The sequence below is a fragment of the Xiphophorus hellerii genome, chromosome 14, assembly GCF_003331165.1.
Source record: "Xiphophorus hellerii strain 12219 chromosome 14, Xiphophorus_hellerii-4.1, whole genome shotgun sequence".
Taxonomy (NCBI): Eukaryota; Metazoa; Chordata; class Actinopteri; order Cyprinodontiformes; family Poeciliidae; genus Xiphophorus; species Xiphophorus hellerii.
The window spans coordinates 18,505,377-18,530,773 of record NC_045685.1 but is presented as its reverse complement, the minus strand read 5'-3'; the positions used below and the strand labels follow the sequence as shown (position 1 = coordinate 18,530,773).

Sequence of the window (25,397 nt, the reverse complement as noted above, 5' to 3'; positions counted from 1 at the left end):
ACAGTTAAAGTCACAAAGAAAAGATTAGCCAACAGCCCCGTGCAACAGAAAATTTATATGTAGCTAATAATGCATTACTGTCCCCCATCTCACATGATGGAAAAGCACAAGAAAAAAACTGCATTTTCCCAGGAAGCTCGACACAAATACACACATCAAGAAACAAAGCAATGGGTCAGGCAGCAGTGCAGAAAACACACAATATGAATTTAGACAAGATAAATGAAAATCAAAGTAAAACTAATGTTTAGCACCAAATATATGCAATAAATATTAGGGAAGCAGCACCAGAGTGAAGTACACCAGATTAAATAAAACAAACTGGACAACAGAAGAATGAAAATTAATCAGAAGAGCCATTAACATTACAAGAGTCATAATTTACCAAAAAAATACCAGCTTGATTATTCAGGGTCAACCAAAAATTCATTTTAAAATCTTCTTTATACTCCATTATGACACGCTGTTTGTGAACCACAGGGCATCAAACCTTTCTCACATGATGGCTCCTAAAGAGCAATAAAACAAAATCTTGAAAAGATTCTCTCAAATGAGGGGCATCTCTTTCATAGCAACAGATCTACCAGAAAATGGCTGAAAGAGGAAGAATTAAAGCTACATTAGCATCAACCACCTGTTCTTGTAAAAATAATTTTGCTGTTTGTGCTAATTTGTGGAGCTAAAATATTAATGACCCCTGAATCATTCATTAATATATTTAACCCTCTGAGACCAAAGTTTCAAATCTACCTTGGATAGTTTTGCTTGTTTTAATTGTATGTAGTTCTTTAAATGTCCTGTGAGTAAATATATATTTGCCCATTTCTCCATCACAACCGGAACTTTCAATATCTAGCAAGTTATTTTAGCAATTTACTGTCCATTAAAAGACCACCCCTCAGATTAATTTCACTCCCTGCTATGACGGGGGTGGTATTACCGTAATAACCTGATATTAGCTGGAAAGTGCAACGTCTTCCATTTCTGAAACCGCTGGAATCTTTCAGATAGCGCAACTTGTGGCGGAATTACGGTATTGCAAATTTGCCTGTGTAGTCACCAGATAATTTGGTCAAGAAGGGTTAAAATTATAGCAACACAAACTAAAGTCTTTGCTTTACAAATGTAGTACAAACATTTGACACCAATTTTGTTGGATTTGAAGAAGGTGGGGGGTCAAATTCAAATACTCAGTGTTACGCCCCCAAGGTCTAGGGGTTCAGGGGAGGTAGCATAAAGATGTGTCCAGAGAAAACAAGTGGAATGTAAATTGTTTTATTACAGAAGATGGTTTCACAAAACCAAAACACAATACAACTTAACCCAATTAAAACAAAAGAAAAGGACTAACAATTTCGAGAAGTAAGTGCAAATTAAATTACAAAATGTTCAAACAAGTCAGTCTAAAATAACTCAAAACAGCCCAAAAGAAAGGACACAAAGGGAGCACCAAACCTCCAAAGCACGAGCTTCTAGCTTCCATCCATCCATCCATTTTCTGTATACCCTTGTCCCTAGTGGGGTCAGGAGGGGTAATGGTGCCTGTCTCTAGCTAAGAGCTTCTAACTTATGTAAAGTCAATTTAGAGCAGAGTCAAACTGCTTAGCAGATCAAGCAAGAACAAAATAGTTCAAAACTGCCCAAAGCAGTTGTAAACACCAAAGGTGGGGGACAGCTTAGCAAAACCTCTTCCTACTAGCTGCCCCTCTGGAGGAATGGTTTCAGGAGCCTTTTATAGAAAGCAGGCGAGGCTCATCAACATCAGTAGTGCTAAAATGGACCTATTTGGTGTGTTACCTATTAAAATGGGCACTTGTATCAGTTTTTATTAAATCTAGTTTATCTTGGTACACTTATTGAACTTAAATAATTCTATAACCTCATGCAGTTCTGCTCAGTTATATATCCTAACAAATAAAACACCAGGGTTGATAAAAAAAAAGATTTCTTTTCACATCGACTGAAACTCGATCTGTGCTGTAGCTTCATAATAAATCACTATGACATTCCAACAGGTAACCAGACTGCATGTCAGACAACACAGAGAGGCATTATGGCTTCTTTTACATCTGTCTGAGAGAGATTTCATCTGTCATTTCACCCCATTATATTCCACTCACAGCTTTATGACTAACAGGCTGATGAATCATTTGAATGCATGCACTGAAGCTTGGCACTCTTTGCTCGTTAGCACGTGGGAGTGACAAGCCAACTATGTTGACAAGACAAATACAACCTGTGATTGGCTGGTTCAAAGAGACAAAAATTCAAGCACCCACTTAAAAGCTTCAGTGGGTCGAATCTACAGCATGTTATGCAAAGTCAATCAAATCCCTGGCGGCTCATGACCGCGCAATTAAACCAGAAAATAAACTGACAACTTCATTGGTCTCGAATGAGAAGACGAAGCAGCTTTAGCTGGTTCTCTCCAGGAAAATGTCAGGGTTCGGGTTGAGATCCAATTCTCAGGTAATTTGGTGCTTCAAATATTCTCAAACATCTCAAAAAAAGACCCAAGGCGCCGTCGAAGGAAAGCGTGTCTGTACATGTATCAACCTAATGCCGGATTTCCACAGTACTGCCGTGACAACTGTCCCTTTAAAATACATTGACGTTATTTGCAGTCAACATACTGTAGGTTGTTGGTTGCTTCAACCAACAACCATCAGACCAGGGTTAGGTCAGTTGTCTTAATGAGGCAGCAGTGTTAGTGCAACAAACTCTAAAAAGTTAGTTGCACTAACATAAACATGCTAAAGTTCTACACCAACATGGTATTTAACAAACGCTAATGCTAAAGCGCTAAATTCAACCATGTGTCAATGACAACATGGTATATCATCCGCCACGGGATAAAATTTGTTATTGCACATCAACTTATATGGTTTTGCTTTAGGAAATGATTCTTCATAACAAACCTTTCACTCATTGTTTCATTTTTAAAGTTACTGAGTTTTGGTAATTTGGATGATTTTGCCTAATTGACCACAGAAAATCCGCAGGACATCAGTAGATTTTAGGCTGCTTACTGTAGAACAGTGAGGCATTCTGGGTACAGAATAAATGTAATTTGCTGCAGAGGAAATGGGACTGCTGCATAAAGATTCTTTACCCACTTCAAAGTAAGAGCATGAATATAAACATCTAATTAAATCAATTCTTAACAGTCAGTAACCAAAACTTCAACACAGATGTCAAACTTTATTCAACCAATAGTAAACTAAACTCTAGAATTGATCTGGAAAAATTTATTTAGGGTAAGCCAAGTGTGGTGAACATTTTCTAAGTTAGCGAAAACAATGAAGTACTAAAAATGAAAATAAGCTACCCATCACTACCACTGGGCTAACATAACATGCTATTATATAATTTTTATAACAGTATCTCATGATACACATAATGCCAGTAGGGAAAACGGAAATATCCTAAGAGGCCTGAAGATATTTTATGTCTGAAAGTAAATATAATCTGAAGAAATGTAATAAAATCTGAATAAGATTTAATTTTTTGGAGACTTTTGAGTTTTCCTACCTGGTTTTCGGCAACGCCCACCTGTATTTTTTATTTATAAACTTTTAGTACGAGTAAAAGACAGAAAATTCTTCAACATTTTATAGTAGATGGCATTTTAAATATAAAAGTATTGTAAAAAGAACCATGTAAAAGTGTTTTATGTCTGAATGTTACCTTAAGCAAAAGAGTCAATGTGGGGCAACCTTTTGAAATTAATGTCTCGAAGGACATTTTTTATTTCTGCACAGGTTCACAAATTGTATATTTGCTGTAGTAAGGGTCAGGTTATTATCTATAGGCCAGAGTTTGCTTTTACAGTGATGTAGTGGATTATAATTATTATTTTTCATTTACAAATGAATTCAGCCTCATTGTTTATCCTTTAAGAATGAGAGTAATTTCTGATTCTCACCTTTTTGTAGCTCATCGTCACCTTCACCACTATATACAAACTCCTCATGACTATTTGTGATTACTAACCTCTTACTCAATTAAAATGAGGAATTGGGCTGAATTCAATCTGTAAATGGAGGAATATTTGTAGCCAACAGCAAGAAAGTTCAATGTAGAAACCAACAAATTTATCTTTGTTTAAATTGGAAACCAAATCATGATGCTTTCAAACATTACGTTTACCTGCAAACACGACCAAAATTTCATGCTGCCATGGAGATAATAATGGTTCACTGTTGCCTCAAGGCAACTATGCAATTATCTGTACTAGAATGCAGCTGCCTCATGGCAACAGTTGCACTCTAACAAGTTTCCATTATTTATTTAGCCAACAAATTAAAAAAAAAATAAAAAATTAAAAACCGAGGTTCATTCATCGAGGGGTGTGAAAATATTTTCCCAGTCATACAGAAAGGCCAGGAAGTCATGTTTCAGACTTATCTGAGGCACAAAATGGAAATGTTTCCATTAGTCTGAAGAGTTTCAACATATATAATGAAAGATAATTTATATTATATATATATGTATATACAGTATATATATATATATATATATATATATATATATATATATATATATATATATATATATATATATATATATATATATATATATATATATATATTTTTTTTTTTTTTTAAAACAGATCCAAAGAGATGTGTTAAAGCCTCTGAAGGAGAAAAATAATTTTAGAAATTTCAAATAAATGGTTTCATGGTTTATATTTAGAAATTAAATGAAAAAATATTTTAGATAATTCCATAGGGAAATTAAATATACCTCATCCAATATTACCTGTAGATGCTGGTGGCTCAGGAAAAGGATCTCCTGTAGCAGTCTGTAATACAGCAAATCTAGAGAGGCTTCTGACTAAAAACTAAAAACACTTTGTTGCTGAACCAACAGTCTGACGCAGTGATGTTTATTTTATGAATAATCATACAATCATTGCTGATATTCTTTAGAAAGAGATTTATGGAGTTTTCATAATATCTGTGAAAACAAATAGGACCATTGCCAACTCTTTCTGGTATTGGCTTTACCTTACATTTAGAAAACTAGAACCTGGACTGAGATATTCTACAATGTCTACCACAGATTTTATAATCTGTGAGAAGTTTAGTCCAGAGGTCTGCAACTCCAGAATCAAAAAGCTGAATAACCTTCGTATGTCAACGTGTTCTGCAAAAGCATAAAGCATCCAGAGCGTAGAGATCAACTTCAACTGTGGTGCTAAAGTGGTTTCCTTTGTGAATATTGATGAATAATAAAGTAACCCTGGTATTCAACTATTAAAATAAAGAGTTTTTAGATTTCAGCTATTCGTGGGTTATTGTGGTCGATAAATCCTGCAAATACTGGGGGTGAACTGCATGATGTACCGCCTCCTGTACTTTATTTCAAGAGGCCATTCATCCAAGTAAACATCAGACAAGCTGATTTTATCCTTTCAGCTCTAGAACCCAATGGTGCTGATACATTAATAAATCTGGGAACCAACAACATGCATATTTGCTCCAATACCACCCTGGTTTTTTTTTTAGTACTGTACATTTACACAAACTTCTTCTGTAACTCTCACAAGTTTTATTTATTTATATTTGAAATATCTGCTTCAAAGTAAAATTCCTGGCTTGTGTTTACAAACTTGGCCAATAAAACTGATTCAGAGTTTCTAACATATCTCCTGCACCAGAGACTCCTCAATCATAGTATTTGTTTGGTATACTATGGACAACAGAGGACATTTTTTTATATATAGAAGATCAGATTTGTCTAAGTATTCCCAGCAGAGCAAACAGATAAATGGAGTACACAGATGTACACGATTCGCCGGTGGGTAAACCTGCTGTGCTCTTCACAGCCCCAATAAGCAGAATAGTTTCTTTTACATAAGCTGCAGTATCTGATTTTTCCCACCGATCACTTCCAGGTTCTCGTTTGAATGCAGGTAGTAACGCTTCTAACTCTGGTCCAGATGGACGTCTTGACTCATGCAACTTATTTTAGGCTTCGGTGAATTGAACTTACAGAACGTCTCAGTAATTCAGAGCTCAACAATTTATTTTTGACTCCAAGATAAAACCAACGGACCTTCAGTTTGAGTTACTACCATTGGTTGACCGTAACTCCACAGCCGAATACACGCTGGCTTCAACATCAGGAGACGTTTGATGTACAGGTCCGCAAAGCCCTCAAAACCACTTCCATCCCCTAACGTACATCTGTCCCGGGGCCAGGACATGACTCATTCTGATACTTAATCCTTCGGTTTTTTCAATCTGTGACGCAATTTAAAGCCACGGGATCCCCAAGCCTGTGAATAAGACATTAAAAAGGAAGCCAGGGGGGATTATCGGATGAAATGTATGAAAATTACATTTTAATTTATCACGTGGGATATGGTAATTCATGCAAATTGAAGATTTAATTAATTCTGGTCTTGAGTTTATGTGGTTTCTGTCCTTTATGGATGTGCAGCCTGATGACATTCATACATTTAGAGGTTAGTGGTGCAAATTAATGCAGATTTTTTTATTATTATTAGTTTTGGACATTTACCTCCAAGTTCTAAATGATTAGACAAACCGAAGCAATCTGTAATGTTTCAATGACAGATTGATGTTCTGATCAGTTGGCCATTGAATTAAAGGTACGAATATACTTACAACATACCGTTTAATATTAATAAATTCACTGAACAAGTCATGTCATCATATGAAATAAGAAATTGTTGCAACTTTGTTGATATGTCATTGTATAAACCCATTTGACTGGAATAATCGTCCTATCCCTGCTCAACTTCACGTTTCCAACAATGACCAGTCCTCAAAGTTTGAATAAAATGGAGAGAAACAGAAGTCTGGCATTTTCCTTGCTTAAACAAATGCAGTTTTGTTTCTGACACCACAGAATTTTGAACTAAATTTCTAGAGTTTCAGAAAACAAAAAACGATTTTAAAAACTTTTGCCACAAATGAAAAAATAAACTTTTGTGCAATTTGCAAGGACACTTAGAACAAAGCCAGCTGCAGGCTGTATATCGCCGCAGTGTGTAAGAAACCTTGCATCTCAAAAAAATAAATAAATAAATTCTCAGGAAATAAAAACAAAATTTACTTCAACATTTAAATTCCTACTGTTTGTTCAAACCTGTAAACTCTTTTTAATACTTAATACTGAAAATTTATCAATACAACTCAAGGCGGAGTGATGAACAGAAAAACCTTTTTGATTTTTGCATTGACAATACTCAGCTGTTAATCTACAGCTACTTATGAACACTAAAACTTGTGAACTAAATGTTAAGAGGAGGGTCTGGGAAAAACTTATTTTTTTATGGTTTTATTTTCACCTGTGACCGAAATCAAAGCATCCCTTCTTTTGTCTTAAAGCTCCTTCATGTTTTGCTACAAACAACAAAAAAACCATCTCTCTGGAGTTGGGAGCTGTGAATACTCCTGCATGCAAAACCACCCCTCATTCTTATTCATGTGCTTACCTCTCAATCATTCACTGTATGCTCCGCCGCACAATTATAATCACCTTAAAATTATTTCATGACGTGCGCATAAAGCCAAACAAAACTCCTGTGGGTGCACACACACACACACACAAGACTTTGACACGCCCAAACCGAACAACAAACTCCGACTCGATTGTGTACCTCTGTGTTTTCCAGACGTATGCCAAATTTACAAACAACGCACACTGTAACCTAGTGCCTTGGATAATTATCGACTCTCTCCAAGCCTGAGGGAATCCATGCATGTCATATCAACAACTTGGCAGCTTTTCTTGTCAAAGATCATCTCACGGACGCAGAAAAACAGCATGTGGCCACAGGAGAGGCTGTGTTTAGTTTACTGCTACATGTGTTTCCTGGCCGCACCTCAGGGGACACAAACGGACGGGATTATTGAGCGGATTGAGATAGGAGCGCCGGAAAAATCCATAAAATATAACAATTAAGATCCATGGAGAGAGAGAGAGTGAAAAGGAGGACAAATACAGCACAGGAGAGGAAAGAAATGGAAATGATTTTCTTTAACAGAAGGTGGAGAAGAAAAATAGGATATGAGGAAAGCCAGATTGAGCACATTAGGCAGGAACAAATGTAAAATAATCCTGATTGGGACGCTCCCTGGAGCTTTCGACAGGCGTCACACACGCACAGAACGAGAGTAAAAAGGCTTTGCAAAACTCAAGTGGGGAGAAGACAGAGTGAAAAATGCTGATGTGGCCACAAAATCTTTAACATCTTCTCCAACAGATAAAATATACAGCCGACAGAGAGCTGGAGACGCTTTATCAACATTTAAATAGTGAGAAATGAAAGGAAGACAGAGGAGGAAGGAAGAAATACTGCAGATCAAATACATTTCAAGATTAAACTGAAGAAATTAATGATGAAAAAAGAGTCTTACTGTGCATGAGGATCACCATGAAATGCATTAATGCAAGAAAACTGCATATTCAAACATATCTAATCGATGAAGATGTCCAAATGTAAGCTCGTTTATTCTCTTCAGCTCTGCTTGGATTCACTTCGTTTAAATTTCTGTTTCCACAACTTGTCTTGTTTTTTTTTTCCAGACTCGGTTAATTAACCCCAGGCATTGTTTCCGTCATTCTCGACCCACCTCAGTCACTTCTTCCAGCCTGAGGAAGATGGAGAGCGGTCGTTTAACACCAATTAGCAAATCCACACAATTTAGCAAACAGGTGCAGCTAAAACATTTTCATTAAAAACCTGATATGTTGACGCCTGCACAGACTCTGAACAAGAGTAAAATGTGACACGTTTTCTCAAGCACATCAAATCAAGAGCAACAAAGTCAAAATTAATAGTTTTAATGAAACTGCACAATAAATCGCAAATATATCTCCATTGTCAGGCTCCTTCAGCCTGCTGGAACCAGTCTGTCCAGTTGGTGCCCAGAGAGTCGAAGATGCTTAAAATCAAAGAGTATTGGAAAAATTCAAAAAATTAGTAAAAGAAAAGATTTATTGCAACTTGATAATGACCATCTCAGAACTAGACATGCTGAAAAACGGCAACTGGTCAAAGCTAGACTGCATTATCTAACACGATATTTATACTTTAAAGCAGTTTAATATTTGTAAAAACTTTGTGAAATCCATTGAGATTCTTGCTTCTTGAAAACTCAGTATCATTTATCGACTCATTTGGAGAGCCTGATTGTGAGTAGACATTGGTCTGGAGATAAACCATTTGAAGATATATATTTAAAAAATTGTGGCCCATAGTTTTAATGCTCTTTTAAAAGTAAAGCTCCCAGGAATTATTTCATACAGTGGACCTTCGATATTCATAGGGGGTTAGGGACAAAAGCAGCTGGGAAACAGTTAAAATCCAAAAATAATTGAGACCACCTCTAAAAACGCCTATTTTATTGGTTCAAACACCAAACACACCGTAATATGTGTTAATACTTACAATGGAAACTGTGTCTGCCCGTGGGTGAACAGCCAATCAGCTCCAGAAAAATGAAAACTCATTTTGGATTGGATTGGCTGCTTAGCAAATACCAGAAAAAGGTGTCAAGTAGCATTGTGACAAGATATTTCAGCTTCCTAAGAGCTGGAGAGCGCCGGAGTTGAGCCTTTTTTCATACAGTGTCATCAACAGAAAGAGAAAAGGGCAGAAAGAAACGATAAAGCCGATAAATTAAAATGAGGTCGATAATTTTCATTTATTGTGCGATTAATTGATTTATCGTTTATCGTGACAGGACTACAAAGAGGTTTTCCTCATGACATTTGTCCCCAAGATGTGCATCCTCCCACTCAGACCCAGATTCAAAAGGCAACATTTCCTTTCTTTGTTGCCTGATCCACAAAAAGAACAACAATTTACTTGGCCATCTTGATTCTGACGCATACAGCTCAGCGGGAGCCTGGAGGAATAATTACACCACTTTAGGATCTAAAGGACTCCTGACCACCAATCTACCAATTGTCCAATGTCCCATGACAGAATCAGGCCTGCACACACACTCACACTAGCTTAGGGCTCAATCCAGCAGCGAGAAGCACACACAGCGCACAAAAGAAAAGATCATTTACAGACAAATTGCAGACAAATTGAAGCTTGAGAGAGAAGAGGTTCAAAGGCAGAGCTGCATCTGAATGCAGAGGCTGTCTCTCCATTTTCCAAACACTTAAAACATTGGTCTCTCACACCTATAGGGTTTGCTTTTCAGAATAAAAATGTCTATCTTGAGAAATCTCACTTTATATCACTTTATCAAAATCGACTGCTACTTTTTGTAGAAATTCAGAGATGTAGGGGAAAACATAAGCAACAGTTTTAGCACTATTACAAAAGCTAACATTGACCGTTTTCCTCAACTTCATTCTTGGGAGTTCAACCAATCAAGCTAAAACGAATGGCGCTCCTGGATTCGCTGCTTTGCAAACGCCAGCTAATGGTGTGTGACATAGCATTGCTCCGAGATTTTTCAGATTCCCAAGCTGCATTTTCTTTAGAATATTTTACATTTAAATTTTCTGTGAAAAATATGGATTTGCGTTCCACAACAAAATCCAACAATCCTGAACCGCAAAGAGGCAGAGGCAATTCTGATTAAAAAACAAAAGTCTAAAAACATTTCCCTTTGCTTCCACAATGAATAAACCACCATAAAATATTCACTGTTTTAACTACAATTGGAGCTGCAGAGTTTGATACCCTTACCTTTGTCTTGGATGATCATTGTGTCAGGCACTGATGTCTGAATTCAGCGTTTAAAAACTGACACCACTTTTTCAGCTTTGTATCTTGTCGCTTTGTGTCACTTGTGGACATGAAAATGAACATCATTTTGAGCTAGGAGCCTCAACACTGCTGAAAAGAAGAGGCTTTAAAATGAGAGCCACAAGAAGCAGTGACAACTTTGATGGTTTTTCACAGCTATAAGGAAAAAACACTGCCTCATCAAACTACCAGCCCTTTGGAAAACCTTGAAAAGTGACAGGTTTGAAAGAAATACGGTGAGAAGGTGGAGGACAAGCCGCCACCAAAATAGTCTGCAAAAGGGCAGGGGGAGTGGGAACCAGATGGGAATGTAAATGTCAATCTTTAGCACAACATATCGTCAAATATTTCCTAATACAGTAAGCAACTTACAGAATAAAAGATGTTGAAAGTTTGAGGAAAAGGGAAATTAAACCTTGATTAATGTTGTGGTTCCACAGACCATCAGGTTTAGGATGTGTAAACTCAGTGAACGAAATATCTTAAAATACATCTACTGAAATGAGCTGCAAAACAAATAAAGTAACCTTCTTAAAATATGTTTTGTGGAACATTTCCCAGCATTAAAGCCACTACATATTGAAACAGAAATCTGCTCTTTAATCCAAAACTGACAGAACAGGAATCGAGTTCTTTCTGACTTCACAAGAACTGCGAAGGATAAACTGGACAAATCTTTCAAATCCAGGGGAAAAAAGGAAAAGAGCATTCGTTGTGAGGCAAAATCTGATGTGACGTAATTGATGTTTAAATGCAGCTTTCAAAGGACGCAGCACCTGAATTTGGACACATCCTCAGTATGAGGTTTAGCTTTTAAAGGGTTAATTAGATTGAATAAATCTGTACGGGGAAATTTCCCCCGTACAGATTTATTCTGTGCTCTCATAATTCAAGAGCCACATTTCAGTCTGAAAGCAGAATTTCATGTCTTTTGTTTTCTAAACTTAATACTTGTGCTTACATTTTCAGTTTAAAAGCAGGACTTCATGCTTCATGTAATGCTTTTCTGCTTAGTTACAAAAGAGTACCGTTGCCTGGCAACCTCTCGGCCAATAGAATGAAAGAGTTGCACTGGGTGCGTTTGTTTCCTTCTAGTGGGCGTGCCTGTGTGGCTACTATTGATTCTAGAAAATGTAATCACAAGTATTAAAAATTTAGGGAACAAAAAACATGAAATCTTGCTTTCAGAGTGAAACTATCTGCCCTCATAATACTACTGTACTAAAGTTTAGATGTGTAAACAGATTTTTGATACAACATTTTTCAAAAGAGACTATGCAAAACTTTCAATGCAAGTCAAAACAAAACATGAAACAATTTACACATCTTTAAGTTCCTGAATCATCTTTAAGTTCCTGAATCATCTTTAAGTTCCTGAATCATCTTTGTGTTTCAATATTTGTTTCCCTACTGGTGTGTTTGTGTGGGGTAAAAAAAATGTAACGTAACAAAGCAAAAAAAAGAAAACTAGCTAAATTTTGACTTTAGTACAGGGGGGAAAAAAATTAAATTTCTCTCCAAATAGATTCCAGCATTAATAATTATGCAAATGTGATATTTCTCTGTAAATGTCTCAAAATCTGTCATCTGAACGTCTTTAGAGTGAAGGATTATTAGAAATAACTGAAATGGTGTGTTTTAGTCTGCAGCATATCTTCCTATACACCGTATACAGAGAGCAAATCAAAGCTGTACATTTATATTTCACCTTAAATCTCATAAATTAAGAGCATTCGCAGATGAAGAAATGAAGGAAACCTAATAACTCACTCAAAACATTATTTTGTTATTAAACTAAAACCAGACCAGCCTTTTTGACAAAACATGGCTTTTCCTAATAGTCTAAAAAACCCATAATAATTAGTGGTATTGTTCAAACTCGCTTCAAAAGCATAGGGTTAGTAGGACTTCGTCCACCATCCATAGTGATTAATACATTAATGGATGGTGGGAAGAAGGTCAGAAGGAGGGCAGATGATGGTGAAAGAGAGGGCAAGTTCATAGTGGGACAAAGGAAAAATGAGGCATGAGTCAGAGAAGATGAGGCAAAGGTGAGGCAAGAGGAGAGATGAACGAGCAGGGAAACGTTGGAGGGTGAATGTCAATGAGGAAACGACAAACGTTAGACAGAGAGAGGGAGCAGGGGGACTGGCAGAGGGTGGTGGACAGATAGAAAGGAGATGCTGACAGGTCTCAAAGAGCGGGACGGGCTGAAGATAAAGAAATGAATGAATTAATTTGACTGGAGATTGAAGTGCTGAAGGGAGCTGGATGGAGGAGGGGACGGCTCGAGAAAGAGAAATGGGGAAATTTAGGACCAAACGTTCACTTCACACCCCTTCAATAAATCTTTACATAAACATTCAGCTGTTTAACACATCCAATTCGACACTTTATTCAGTTTTCAAAAACAAGACAAATGTTTGAGACATTTAATTGGTTTAAAGGTGATCTATTAGGCTTCCTTGAACAGGTTTTTTTTTTTTTACACAAAGTCTTTAATAAAGAGATTTTATTCAGTTTAGTTTTTATTTTGAGCTCCAAGCCGTTTTAGTGCCTCTTGTCACTTTAAGTCCAGATAAACTGCTGCAGGCCACGACCCCCTACTCAGCATTTACCCTCGCATCTGAAAATGGCTGCAAGCAAATGCACAATTATACAACCGCATACATATGAAAAGCAGAAGTTGAGCCTCCTGCTCAGCCAACAAGAATGCAGCAAGTGGTTTCTGGATGCTACATCAACAAAAAAAACACTTGTCTTTCCCAGCAGCCATTGTAAAACGCCCACAGCGGTAAAACAAGCGGACCAAACGTGCTGGTTGCTAGGTAACGGGCCAGGCACAGCCAGTGTTGCTAGGTAACGGTACAGTGCCCGTGGAATGTGACTCAACCAGGAGGTTTTTGAAATGGCCCATTTCCCAGACATCAAAAAAATTATCAACTTATAGCTAAAAAACAAATGGGTGTTTTTTCTTCTTTTTAAGTGCTTGGGTTGTTTTTATAAGAAATAAAAAATAATCTCCTTTAACAGAATTTTTGTTCGTACTGAGAAAGTTGCTCCTCGTAGTGATGATGGAAAAATGGATCAGGAGGAAATTTGAGTTTTAAAGAATTTCCCTCCAGCATTAAACCATTCAGACCAAAGGTTGGAAACTCAAATGTGATTTGATTAATATTGGTTTAAGAAAACAGATAAGAGACTCATTCCCTCTGGGGAACAGGTGGTAAAATAAGATTCATCCTCTTTCCAAATATCACCAAAAATCGGTGTTTAATATCACAATATTTATTAGGTGGGGCTCAACTTTGCCTATGGGAAAGCCTAAAAATATCAATGTGCTATTAGCACAATAGAACTAATGACACCAACTGGTTTAAAGGGCATAAGGGTCAAATATAAGGGGTAAAAAATACAGGAGATTAATTAAAGTGCTGGATTCTGACCATTTTAATTACTTTGTACCCTGGTTCTGTTAACACCACTGCTGCAAACAGAAACAGAGGTGACAAAAAAAATAAGGCATGGTATTTTTTATGCTTTGTCAATCTCTTAGAGTCCAGTAGTTCTATATTTTAACATTTTAAGAAAGTAATGATACATATTCTGCATAGTATGTGTTCTAGCATAGTAGCTTCTGTAGCTACATACAAAAAACCTTTTATACTTTAAAAGGGGATTAAGATCTGATTAAAGAAACATTGGAAGGAGAGAGAGAAAACTGCAGCAAATGAAAAATAACCAGCCAATCAGAAGGAAGAGAAATGAAAGATTTAAAAGAACAAAATAAATCCCCCTTTATGAAATATCACTGACAAATCTCAACTGCACGAAAACAAGAACGAATGTCTTCAGACACCAGAGACTGAGCGCAGCTGAGTGGAAACAAAGCTCCAGCAGTAATGGGCATAATGTTCGAATAAAACCCCCATGCAGATTCCACTTTTGTCACTTTCTCCCAGCTCTAATAGCCGCCTCTCTACTTCTCTTGCAAAGCGACAAATTTCTCCCAACAAAACGTAGACGGAGGGACACTTTCCTTCCCTTGGCTTGAAACGAAAACCTATTTTGACAGCTACAACTCCAAACTCGTGCCATATCGTGTGGGATGCTGAACAAATTTCACTAACGACTGCACTGTTGCCAGTTTCAATGACCCTCCACAACCCGCATGATAAACTGAGAAATGGCTGCAAAAGAGTCGAGTTTAAAAGGGACTTTGAGTCGGAGCTCAGATGGTGAGTGCAGTGCCCCTCTGGGTATGATTGGTAGGGTTTACGTTTGTGTTGTGACCGCTGGATCCTTCAGAAAAGGTTTATTACAGCTGAGAAATAAAAGGAACAAGCTTGTTTTTGGTTTTCATTGTCATTATGCTACAGCCATCTGGATAGATTTGAGCTAAAAAAACAAAAAAACAGCCTGACTTGTTACAGTATCCAGACCTGTTGGCCACTTTACCCAACCCGTACTCCTTTATTTAAACCTTCAAGCAACAAACATTCCAACCCGAACTTGTTAATGCCCAGTTTGCTGCTTCAAAAACCAAACATTTTACCCAAGGTTTGAAACCAAATTCAGTAAATAAATCTATAGAAAATTGATGCTGACGTTTTATAACTAGAGCTGCACACAGTGTTGAATCACTATCAAAAAGTACTGCTTGGATGAAATATTTGATAAGCTAATGTGCTGTGAGTGCCAGGTACTTATTTTGTTCCTGCAACTACATTTGGCCAGATACATGCTGCATCTCAATAATTTAACTCAAAATTTTAAATTGTAACAGTTGAAGAATTAATTTCATGCATTTAGCCTAAAAATCAGTCACAGAAACCACACCGCTTCCAGACCAGTGGGAAGTTTCCACAGTTTGTGATGATTTAGGGAGTCCTGTCATTTGATGGTGTTTTTTTCCATTGCGTTTTATCAAGAACAAAGTCAGCGCATTATATTTTACGCATTTTTTATGTTCATTTTACTATTATTTTGCCTAAAAGTCCCTTTAGATAAACTTTCTTTATCAAGGCAGATCTGGCCAGTTATTGAGTACATGTTGTACAGTATATAAAATTAAAGCATACAGATAAAACATTTTAAAATTCACTTAAGTGCAAATAAAACATTTTTTAAAAAGTCAACGGCTGGATGAAGTGGCTAAAAAATGCATCACAATCTGAGTCAGTATTGATAATTGATTAGTTTTTTTGTTTTAAATATCTGAAATATGACTAAATTGGAGGTATGACCTTTCCTGTTTAATCCACAGTTTTCAATCTACGCCGTCATTTTTAAAAGATATTTTTAAGCAGTCATGAGGCACAGAGGCGAAACCTTAAACTCCTGCTGTGCAAGTTACTCAACAGGTTGCTAGGTAACCAAAGAGTTACTTAGTTGTTGCTAGGAAACCAAAGAGTGAGAGTTAGTTGATTCCAATCTTTATTAACTGGTCTTAAGAGGTTGAGCAGCTGAAGTATTTCCTCTGCCTACATCCCCCAGAATGCTGTGCGGTTCTGGCTCGGCGTTCAGCGAAATTATTTAATATACTATCAGTCGTGTCATCTATTGATATTGATATTATATTGTTATTGATTTATTGTCCAGCTCTACGTAAGTAAAAGCAAATTTTGAGGATTCAGAAAAGAAATGGATGTGATGAGTTCGGATTGTGTAGCCAGAAAAGCATCATAATTACTGCTTTATTGGAAACAGTAGTTTTACGGTGTGTGACAGGAAGCTGTCATCCCTGTTGCCCAGCGTCTCCCACCCCATGCAGGGAACTCTGACGGCGCTGAGCAGCTCCTTTAGCTGCTGCTGCAGCCACCAGGTGGGGAAAAAGAGACTCAGGTCTTTCCTTCCAAACGCCGTCAAACTCCACAACAAAGGCCTTGCAGCTGACCGCTCACACACAGGCTAACACACACATCCAACACACCACGGTGGCTTGCTGTGTGCAGTATTTGTCTCGAGTGTAATTTCTGAGGCAACATGTGAAATCGGCAGTGTGGAATATTATTATTACTGTTATTACGGGGTGAAATGTTCAATTTATAATGTGCAATTAGAGTGCACCATGCATTATTCTAAACGGTTTTTATTCTGTTTTTAATTTCTTCCCACTTGTGGAACTACTAGTAAATGGTAATTTTATATTTAATTATTTTAAACTTGCAAAACCACGCTTGTCAATCAGTTACATTTTTTAATTAAAATTTTATTTTTGGATTTTTTTTTTGTTTCAATTTTAATGTTTCCAGATTCAAAACTGCTTTTGTTTAAATCCATTTGTCTTTTTGTTTCAGATCTGTTGTTTTTACACTTTCAACTTGGTTTGTTTCACTCACATTTGATCCTAACGTTAAAGGAGTGTCTGGGGAAACGGACGACAGCACAGCTGGAGGGTCTCCCTGCTTTCATGCTGCATTCACCAACAATGGGAAGGTGGATTAACCTTGAATTCACTGCATTTATTTGTCTCCTTGGTAAAAATCATGTTAAAAATCTGATTCTGTAAATACATTTGGTCTTAAAAGTCAATCACAGTTCAACTGCATCGATAAGCAGGAAAAGTTCATCTTCTTGTCAAACAACCTTGTCACATTTGCATCAATCCAATCTTTTGATGCAGAAATATCAACTGCAATTTCTTCTCCATGGAAACAAATTCCTTAATGATGACCAGCATAAATCCTGAAGGCACAGATGGGTTTTTTGCATTTTAAAGCCTAAGTCTGGCATTACTAAGAGTTTCTGCAGGAATCAGTTAATAAATTTTGATGACTAAAATGTACAAGTTTTCCATAAAGTGCATAAGTTTTATTTTAATGTCATTGAAAATAAATGAATAAACTATCAGATTTTTCTTCAGCTGGAATTGCCATTGACCCATTTTCTCGACTGCTCAGGTTTTACCAACCCGCTGCAAAAGGAAATACTGAATCGGTCCCACGTGTTACGGTAATGTACGGTCATTCCTGATGAAAATTCACAAATTCCCCAATGAGCGAGTCCAGCAGAACAACTCAGGACTGCTGAACACTTTTTTTTTTAACTAATGAATTTTTTATGCAGCTGAGATTCAGTTTTAATGCCATTTAAGGCCTTCAATTCAACAAAACCCATTTAATTAATCATTTTTAATGTCCTGAGGAAACCGTGTTGGTATTGTCATTTTTGGGTTTTGGGTAACATATTGTAATTGTTTTATTGACTACACTTTTCTTAACATGAAATGGTACCAAGGTGTTTTGTCTATGTGTAGAAACCCAAACCAGACTTTGACAGAACTGATCCCAGTACCAGCGCTGCTTTATAACCTGAACTGCTTTGGTGACGTTCGAGTTAGAAATTAATTGTAAAACCTTAATGTGCAATGATGACCAAAGATTTGTGGTTGTGGGATAAACTTGAGGCGCTTTATGCGTTTGTGTTTTCAGCTTCTGAACCAGCCTGAGACCCATCTGTGTCGTCTGATCCAAGCAAATCGCACAGATCACCAGCGGAGCAGAGAGTTATTTATAACTTCCATTATACTTCCTGTTGTTTCTCACCCAATCTGACCCCATGTTTCAGCTTCTCAGGCCTTTTTGTTCGGCTTCCCAAATTCAAACAAAATCTTGCTCTACACTCATCAGTCCTTTCCTTTGTTTTCATCCTGTGCACCTCCTCATTTCTCTTTTTTTGTTCTAGTTTGACGCGCATTATGTTGAGTCTGCTCACGACTCCACACCTGCTCCACACCTTCCCCCAGTTTTAAATCACAAATCCTGCAAATTCGCAGAATGGAAACCTTCCTACCTTGAAGTGGCGCACCCGTCAGGGAGAAAAACGACGCCAACCAGACGCTCATGCAAAATGACAATTACGCAGCTGCCCAGAAGCAGAAAGCTATCCTGGCAAACATCTGCCACTTACTCCGTGATTTCCTCGGTGACCGTGTGTTCGACCTGGAGCCGGGAGTTGACCTCAATGAAGTAGTGTTTTCCATGTTTGTCCACCAGGAACTCAACGGTTCCCGCGTTCTCGTATCCCACCTGCAGGACAAAGACAACAACAAAACATGACAGTTTTACCGCCATAAATTACTCAGCTAATACTGCTAGTATTAGCTGTGTAAACAATGAAGAGGCAGCACTCGCTCATCTTAATGAACCATGAAACTAAAGGAACAAAAAAAAAAACAACACGCTAAGCGAACATCGCCATATGAAATGGGTAAAGAATGAGCCGTGCGCTTTATTTGCGTAGCGAGAGAAGGCCACTTTTCATCATCTCCATGTAATGACAAATTAGATCATTAATCAAGGAGGAGTAACTGGAATCTCGCCGTCAAAAGGCAATTTCTGCCCCCACCTCTTGGCTCAATAAATGCAATTAGAATCACAATCGAAGGCAGGTACAATAAATACGCAGGGATTTGTCTCGCTGTCCAGGATGGTAATACCTTACTTAATTGATGGGAAGTGATGCGGATGGGGGGCAAAAAAAATGATTGCACTTATGAATCTGCCATATATCATAAAGAGACACCGCTTTATTGAACTACTTTCATTATAACTTCAACACAATTATTATAGAGCTGCTTGTTTTCAGCATTCATCCTACAGATTTTAATCGCCATTTTGTTTGACCGTTGCTTCATGTACACAACAAAATACTAGATACAGCCAAAAAAATGAAAATGAAAAATCTGCTCCATGAAAAGTAGTGGTAATATTACACAGTGCTTAATTATGACAAGGAAGGAAAATGAAACTCTTTTCATCCAGGATTGTTCTGTATTTGACCATATCCGTCACTCCATCAATGACCTGCTTCCATGACCCTGCTGCAAAATGCATTGCCATTGCATGATACTGCCGCCACCGTGCTTTATCTCAGGGATAGGTTGTTTACTTTTCTGCTCCAAAAAGTTGCATTTTGGTTTGATTAGAGCAACTTCTTCCACATGTTTCCTGGACCAGCTAAATGGCGAGTAAAATTCTTTCCCAGTTACGATTAGGTTTTTGACTGCTTCCCGGATTCATTTTCTATCTTTAACTTTCAAAAATCATTTTCTCCCATTTTCACACCTGAAAAACAAAACAAATGTTATACTTTTATGTACTTTTTTAGGTCTAATAGTAAACCTTTTAGTATTTAAACAGATCATTTTTAAAGTATCAATCTAACCCATAAGTCCAGCTTAAGCAAGATTTTAAAAAGTATTATTTCATTTTACAAGATGAGATTGGGATGCGGTAATCTGGTTTTGCTCTAAACTTCTGATTCAAATTTTTGGCTCCAATCTAAAAGGGGAAAAAGGTTCTTAGACTAGTTTGAATCCAACAGAAAATGTAGAAAAATCCCAACTTATCACTATTTTAATAATATTCCCCTACTAATACTAAGTATTTACATAGGAAAAAAGTTGCAGTTTTCAGTTTCAGTACATTTAATTTAACAGGAATAAAGGACAACTAATGTTTGAGATCTGACCTACAGAAAACCCATTCAGAGAAAATTTTATTATTCCAATCAAAGGATTCAGATATGAGACCAAAGACGGGAGTCTCTCAACTACAAAGACAATGTTGTTTAAACTGATGACAGCAGAAAAACTAAATCTGTTCAGGAATCCTTAAACATGTTAAAACAGTAGCTAAAAACGTCCTGCAGATGACTGAGTGTGTAGCAGAACAGCAGCAGATGTAAGACAGCAAATCAAGCTGCTGACCCAGTGGACCTTGACAATAAAAAGCTGAGTGGAATCAGACGATCATAGCTGTAAAACACGGTGCATGAAATGTCTGTGCAGCATTTTTAAGAGACATGGATCATTGCTGTTCTTTTGTTCATATTTTTTGTACAAAAATGACAAATTATCATGCTGAATGTACAATTAAAATTATATTTTCAGTGCAGACAGAGAAGGGAAATGGCTCTTTCAACATTCTGGTTTGTGGTCTCACCATTTTAGACTATCTTTCCAACCCAGTAGTTGTAATTGCTGCTTAGATTTTATTCTCTTTTGTTTTAACTTATCATATGTTTTCATAAATCCAATTTGAAGCACAATGTGCCCCATAGGTCATATGCTAAAGTATAAAAGTATACCCAAAAAGAATATCCAGATGTATACTTAAGTTAAAGCTTCAAGCAACATAATGCAGAACTGACTCATTTCTACACTCTGGAGGCGTATTTAACAGCACCTATTCAAGGTTTCCCCCAGAAAACTTGCTAAGCCTGGTGGTTGGGGCAGTAGGGCAGTCATTCATCCAGCAGCCTGATGTGTTTTTGAGTTAAAAAATGTTTAAAGTTGGCAGGAAATTAAAAAATATCCCTTCATAATTATGTGTTACTGAAAGATTGGAAGATTAATACCTGAACACAAACTATAAAGTCATACAAATGCTAACATTTTAAAAAGACTTAAAAAAATAAGCAATGCTAAGCCTGGCGGGGGCACAAGTAAAGCCTGGTGGCCCGCCAGGCTTATAATACACTGGGGGAAATCCTCCTTACTAGATGCCACTCTTGTATATAAAGATGCAACCATTTGGCTGTCAGTCTATTGTAGTTGTAGATCACTGCAACATTCTTGCATTGCTTTGGTGTGAAGAGTTTTCAACATTTTCATCTACTCAGTTTCAGTCAAGCCATCTGAAAAGCAATAAAATGTAGATCAGGATATACTTAAATCTTTTTTTAAATGTCTGCACTTTTTTAAGACTTTATAGTTTGTGTTCAGGTATTAATCTTCCAATCTTTCAGTAACACATAATTATCAAGTGATATTTTCAAATTACCTGTCAACTTTTAAAAAAATTTAACTCAAAAACTTGACGGGAAGCTGGCACCACATGTATATTCATTCTCTTCTGGACTACAGTGTAAATGGCATATGATGGGTTTTGTCTAAAAACATCAGACTGGGATGGTTCAATACCCAAAGTACAGGGTTTCACATGTAATACTTACTACAACTAGTGTAGGGTTTATTTGTAATCTATGCCATCTGAATCGATACACACTACACACAATGCGGTTATTTCCTGCCCAATTAAAACGTAACAACCAACGACTTTAGCTTTCCAGGACACCAACTCTTTAAAAAGAACAATGTTTATAAATTGTGCCTCAAAATGTCATGTATAGCTGCTAATCTATAAGTTATTTAGTAGGTTTGAATGTCACTTCTGTGTAAAAACTGCAAATAAATTTTTACCATATTTCTAATGAGGACCAAACCTGTAGAAAGAATTTAGGGAAATCAGTTGTTGTGTAATATAAAGCAAACTGAAGCAATTCAACGGTTTCAAAATAACTGTTTATTTCTACTAGAACAGATGTCAAATTACTATTTGCGGGCATAAAAGTTTCAAGCTGAATCAATTAGATTGCAAGAAGGAAGGAAGCTGCAAAAGACCAAATCTAATTCATCCAGAGGGGCCACAGGGGAAATGATACCACACTCACAAATTTTTGTGTGTAATTTTTGTTTTTCTCTTCATCAAAATACATGGAAATGAAGAAATCTCAACCACTTCCATCAATCCAGTTCTCAGAAAATGCCTCTCAACTCCTCAACTAGTAAAAATAAAAAAAGTCCAACACCCTCAGGATTGCTTTGATTTCCATCCGTCAGGCATAAAAGTGAAGACAAATGAAGAAAAGCCAGCAATTGATTGGAGACACAAAAAGACCTTTAGCTTAAACTCCAGAAAATCGAAGCTGGCAACTGACTCGGTGTTGGGTGTTTTAGAGGGGCAGAGGAAGAAATGCATCAACTCTAAAGCACAGAAACAGGATGTGCCTCCAAGAAAGTCCAAAACTAGTCGATTTTCATCTGATTAAAACCTGCTGATGCACCGTTTATTTTTAAATGTTAGACATGTTTGTCAACCAGCCCCCAAACATAAACCGCTAAATAAAGTAGCATACGTTCCTTTACCCTGCAGTAGGATAGAAAGAAGTAAAACATTTTCTATAAGAAGGCTGCAGGCATATTTAAGTTACCTCTGAATTTTTTATGCATCTCACTTTAAGAAATTTCACTCTAAAATAGTGGAGGGATTTTAAATGGTCTGAGGAAGGGTTGGATAATAAATAAAAAGCCATATATATTGCAATAGACATGTGATCAATATCAATCAACAATACATCTGAAATATTTTATATATAGAATATTCACTGAACTCTGATCCAGAACCGAATAGTATTCTGGCTTTAGCTAGCTATATAAAGTTGGTGGAATCAACTGACTCACTCACTCTTTGGTTACCTAGCAACTCACTCTTTGGTTACCTAGCAACACCCTGCACAGTAACTGCCACAGCAGCAGTTTAAAGTCCTCATGACTGCTTAAAAAAAAAAAACGGCATGGAGTGAAAACTTTGGATAAAACAGGAAAGGCCACCAGTTAGAAAATATTTAAGATATTTAAAAACAACAAAAACCCAATCAATAATTATCATCAACTAATATGAAACGCTTATATTGTGTTATGTTTTTCAGCCACATCCTTCAGCCCTACAAATCCAGAACTTAACCCAGAACAACTGGAACCAACACTTAGGTTTACACTTCTCTAATCCAGAACAAACTTAAGATCCAGAGAAACCCCTAATAGCTTATAAATTATGGATTACTTATTCTTATTAAACACGGGGAAACCAATATTTAGTCTTTACCTATTTGTCTTTTTCAGTTTTGTTCTGTTTGTATTTTCCTTCTAATTCATGTAAAGAACTTTGAACTGCCTTGTTGCTGAAAATGAGTTATATAAATAAAACTATCTTACCAAGTCTGAGCAGATTTCGTAAAAACAAAAAAAAACAAAAAAAAAAGAATAAAAAGGCCAGCCAGTGGTTTGTTTAGCCTATATATGTTTAGTACTAATACAGACTCTAGTTTGGGGAAAACAATCTGTCACAATGTTGCCCATAGATTAAATTGTTATTTAAACGCCTCGATTTTTGACTCCACTGTGTCGTTAATATCACCGACTGGTGCAATAACTGCATTACTGCAAAAGAGGCATCGGGTGATGTGATGGAGCCATCTCCAACTCCATCACCTTTGTTTGTTAGGAACCAAAGCTTCAGACTCTCCTGTGGCGCAGTCCAACTAACAATGGGAACAAGTGTCAAGTATGCAGACACAGGAACAGATGTCTCTTAAGAGAGTCCACGGTGTGCACACACTGACAACACGTCTACAAACTGCGTCCAGGAAGACAGACTTGAGTTTTCTCCAGAGCCACAAATCAAATGTGGGCCAGAAAACACCTTTAAATGCTCATCAAGGGAACATTTCAGCCAACAGCCCTCAATGACCAATGCAGAGTCACTTTCAGATGTCCCTGCTTTAAAATGACCTGGATAAAATAATAAGATCATTAGCAGGATTCTAAAAGGCGATTGGAGGAAATTCAGGAATTTGAATTAAATGTGTTGGATCAGGGACAAGTTCAGTTGCAGGACGCAGTTCCCTGAAGAAACGAGTTTGACACTCTTGTCCTAGAGTACATTTTCCCAGAGAGTCTAAGACGTGTGATCCCTCGATAATTGGAGAACACTTTCTGGTGCACAACATATTTCCACAGTAAATCTCTCACTGAATGATGCAGTTCCTTCGACCCCCAATTTTTTATTTTTTTTTACTTGGTGCTCAATTTAAAATGCATAAACAAGAAATTAAGCATATTCTTGTAATAACTACCTTTCAAATAAATTAGCTTGCCAAGCAGAAATGAATATCACCTTGTAAACGCCCACAAGTTCTACGCATGTATAAATATTCCTGTAAACTAGAGGGAAATTATCTGAATAAAAATATTTATACTGAGCTGAGGTTTCTCTGCTCAGACAAGCCAGTTCTCATTACATGGATTTACATGCACAACTCCTCTCTAAAAGAAAAAAAAACAACAGTTTAAATTATGAGCACACATACACACAACCCAGCAAAATAGACTAGAAAGTGCAAGTATAAACAATAAAGAGACTCCCACACACAGCTCTGCCTCTGCAGAACGAAATAAGATGGAAAATGAGCCAATTAAGATGTTCGCATGTGGCTGTGCATGAGTGCTACCTGTGCTGAGCAATTACCCAGCAGCTACAGCTGCAGTTATTAATGCAAGCTCAATGACCTCAAGAGAATCGCAGCAATCACCTCTGCATACTGTACGCCGCTCATGCACACGGGCGGCCTCATGTATTTTCAGCAGATTCCCACAGAGCACCAAAGTGTGTCGCTTCATTTTGAACTCGTTCTCCCAGCCGGAGTCGGTGAGTGAAGTGGCAGCCCCTGTAACAGATTGAGTGGTCACCGTTTTATAAGGTCTGGCAGCCAAGTCCATGGGAAGTCAAAGCAGAAAGATCATCGGGATGCTGCATGCATGCTGCCACACATTTTCAAAAGTGTTTTCGGAAAGCATAAAGAGTATTTCTGCCTACTGCAGGCCGGAGTGCCTCCGTTCACATTATCCAACGCTGGAGTGAGTGGTGCTTTGAACAGAAAGCAGCGAGGCTGAATCGATAGCATGTCAAAGTGAGGCGGAAAAGGAAACGAAAACGAAGTGCATGTCCCAAAGTTTGCAGCCACATACTGGACTCCAAGCAGAAAAATTGTCTTGGCATGATTTCTAGAGATCAATACTGCTCAA

General features: G+C 37.3%; 1 protein-coding gene across 1 annotated transcript in view; it reads right to left on the bottom strand.

Moving 5' to 3' along the window:
- pcxb (pyruvate carboxylase b) overlaps positions 1-25,397 on the bottom strand; it is a 378,906-nt gene that overhangs the window by 285,688 nt on the left and 67,821 nt on the right. Inside the window, exon 10 of the mRNA XM_032584098.1 lies at positions 18,659-18,777. Coding sequence (XP_032439989.1) covers positions 18,659-18,777 — 119 coding nt within the window. The remainder of the gene's footprint in view (positions 1-18,658; positions 18,778-25,397) is intronic.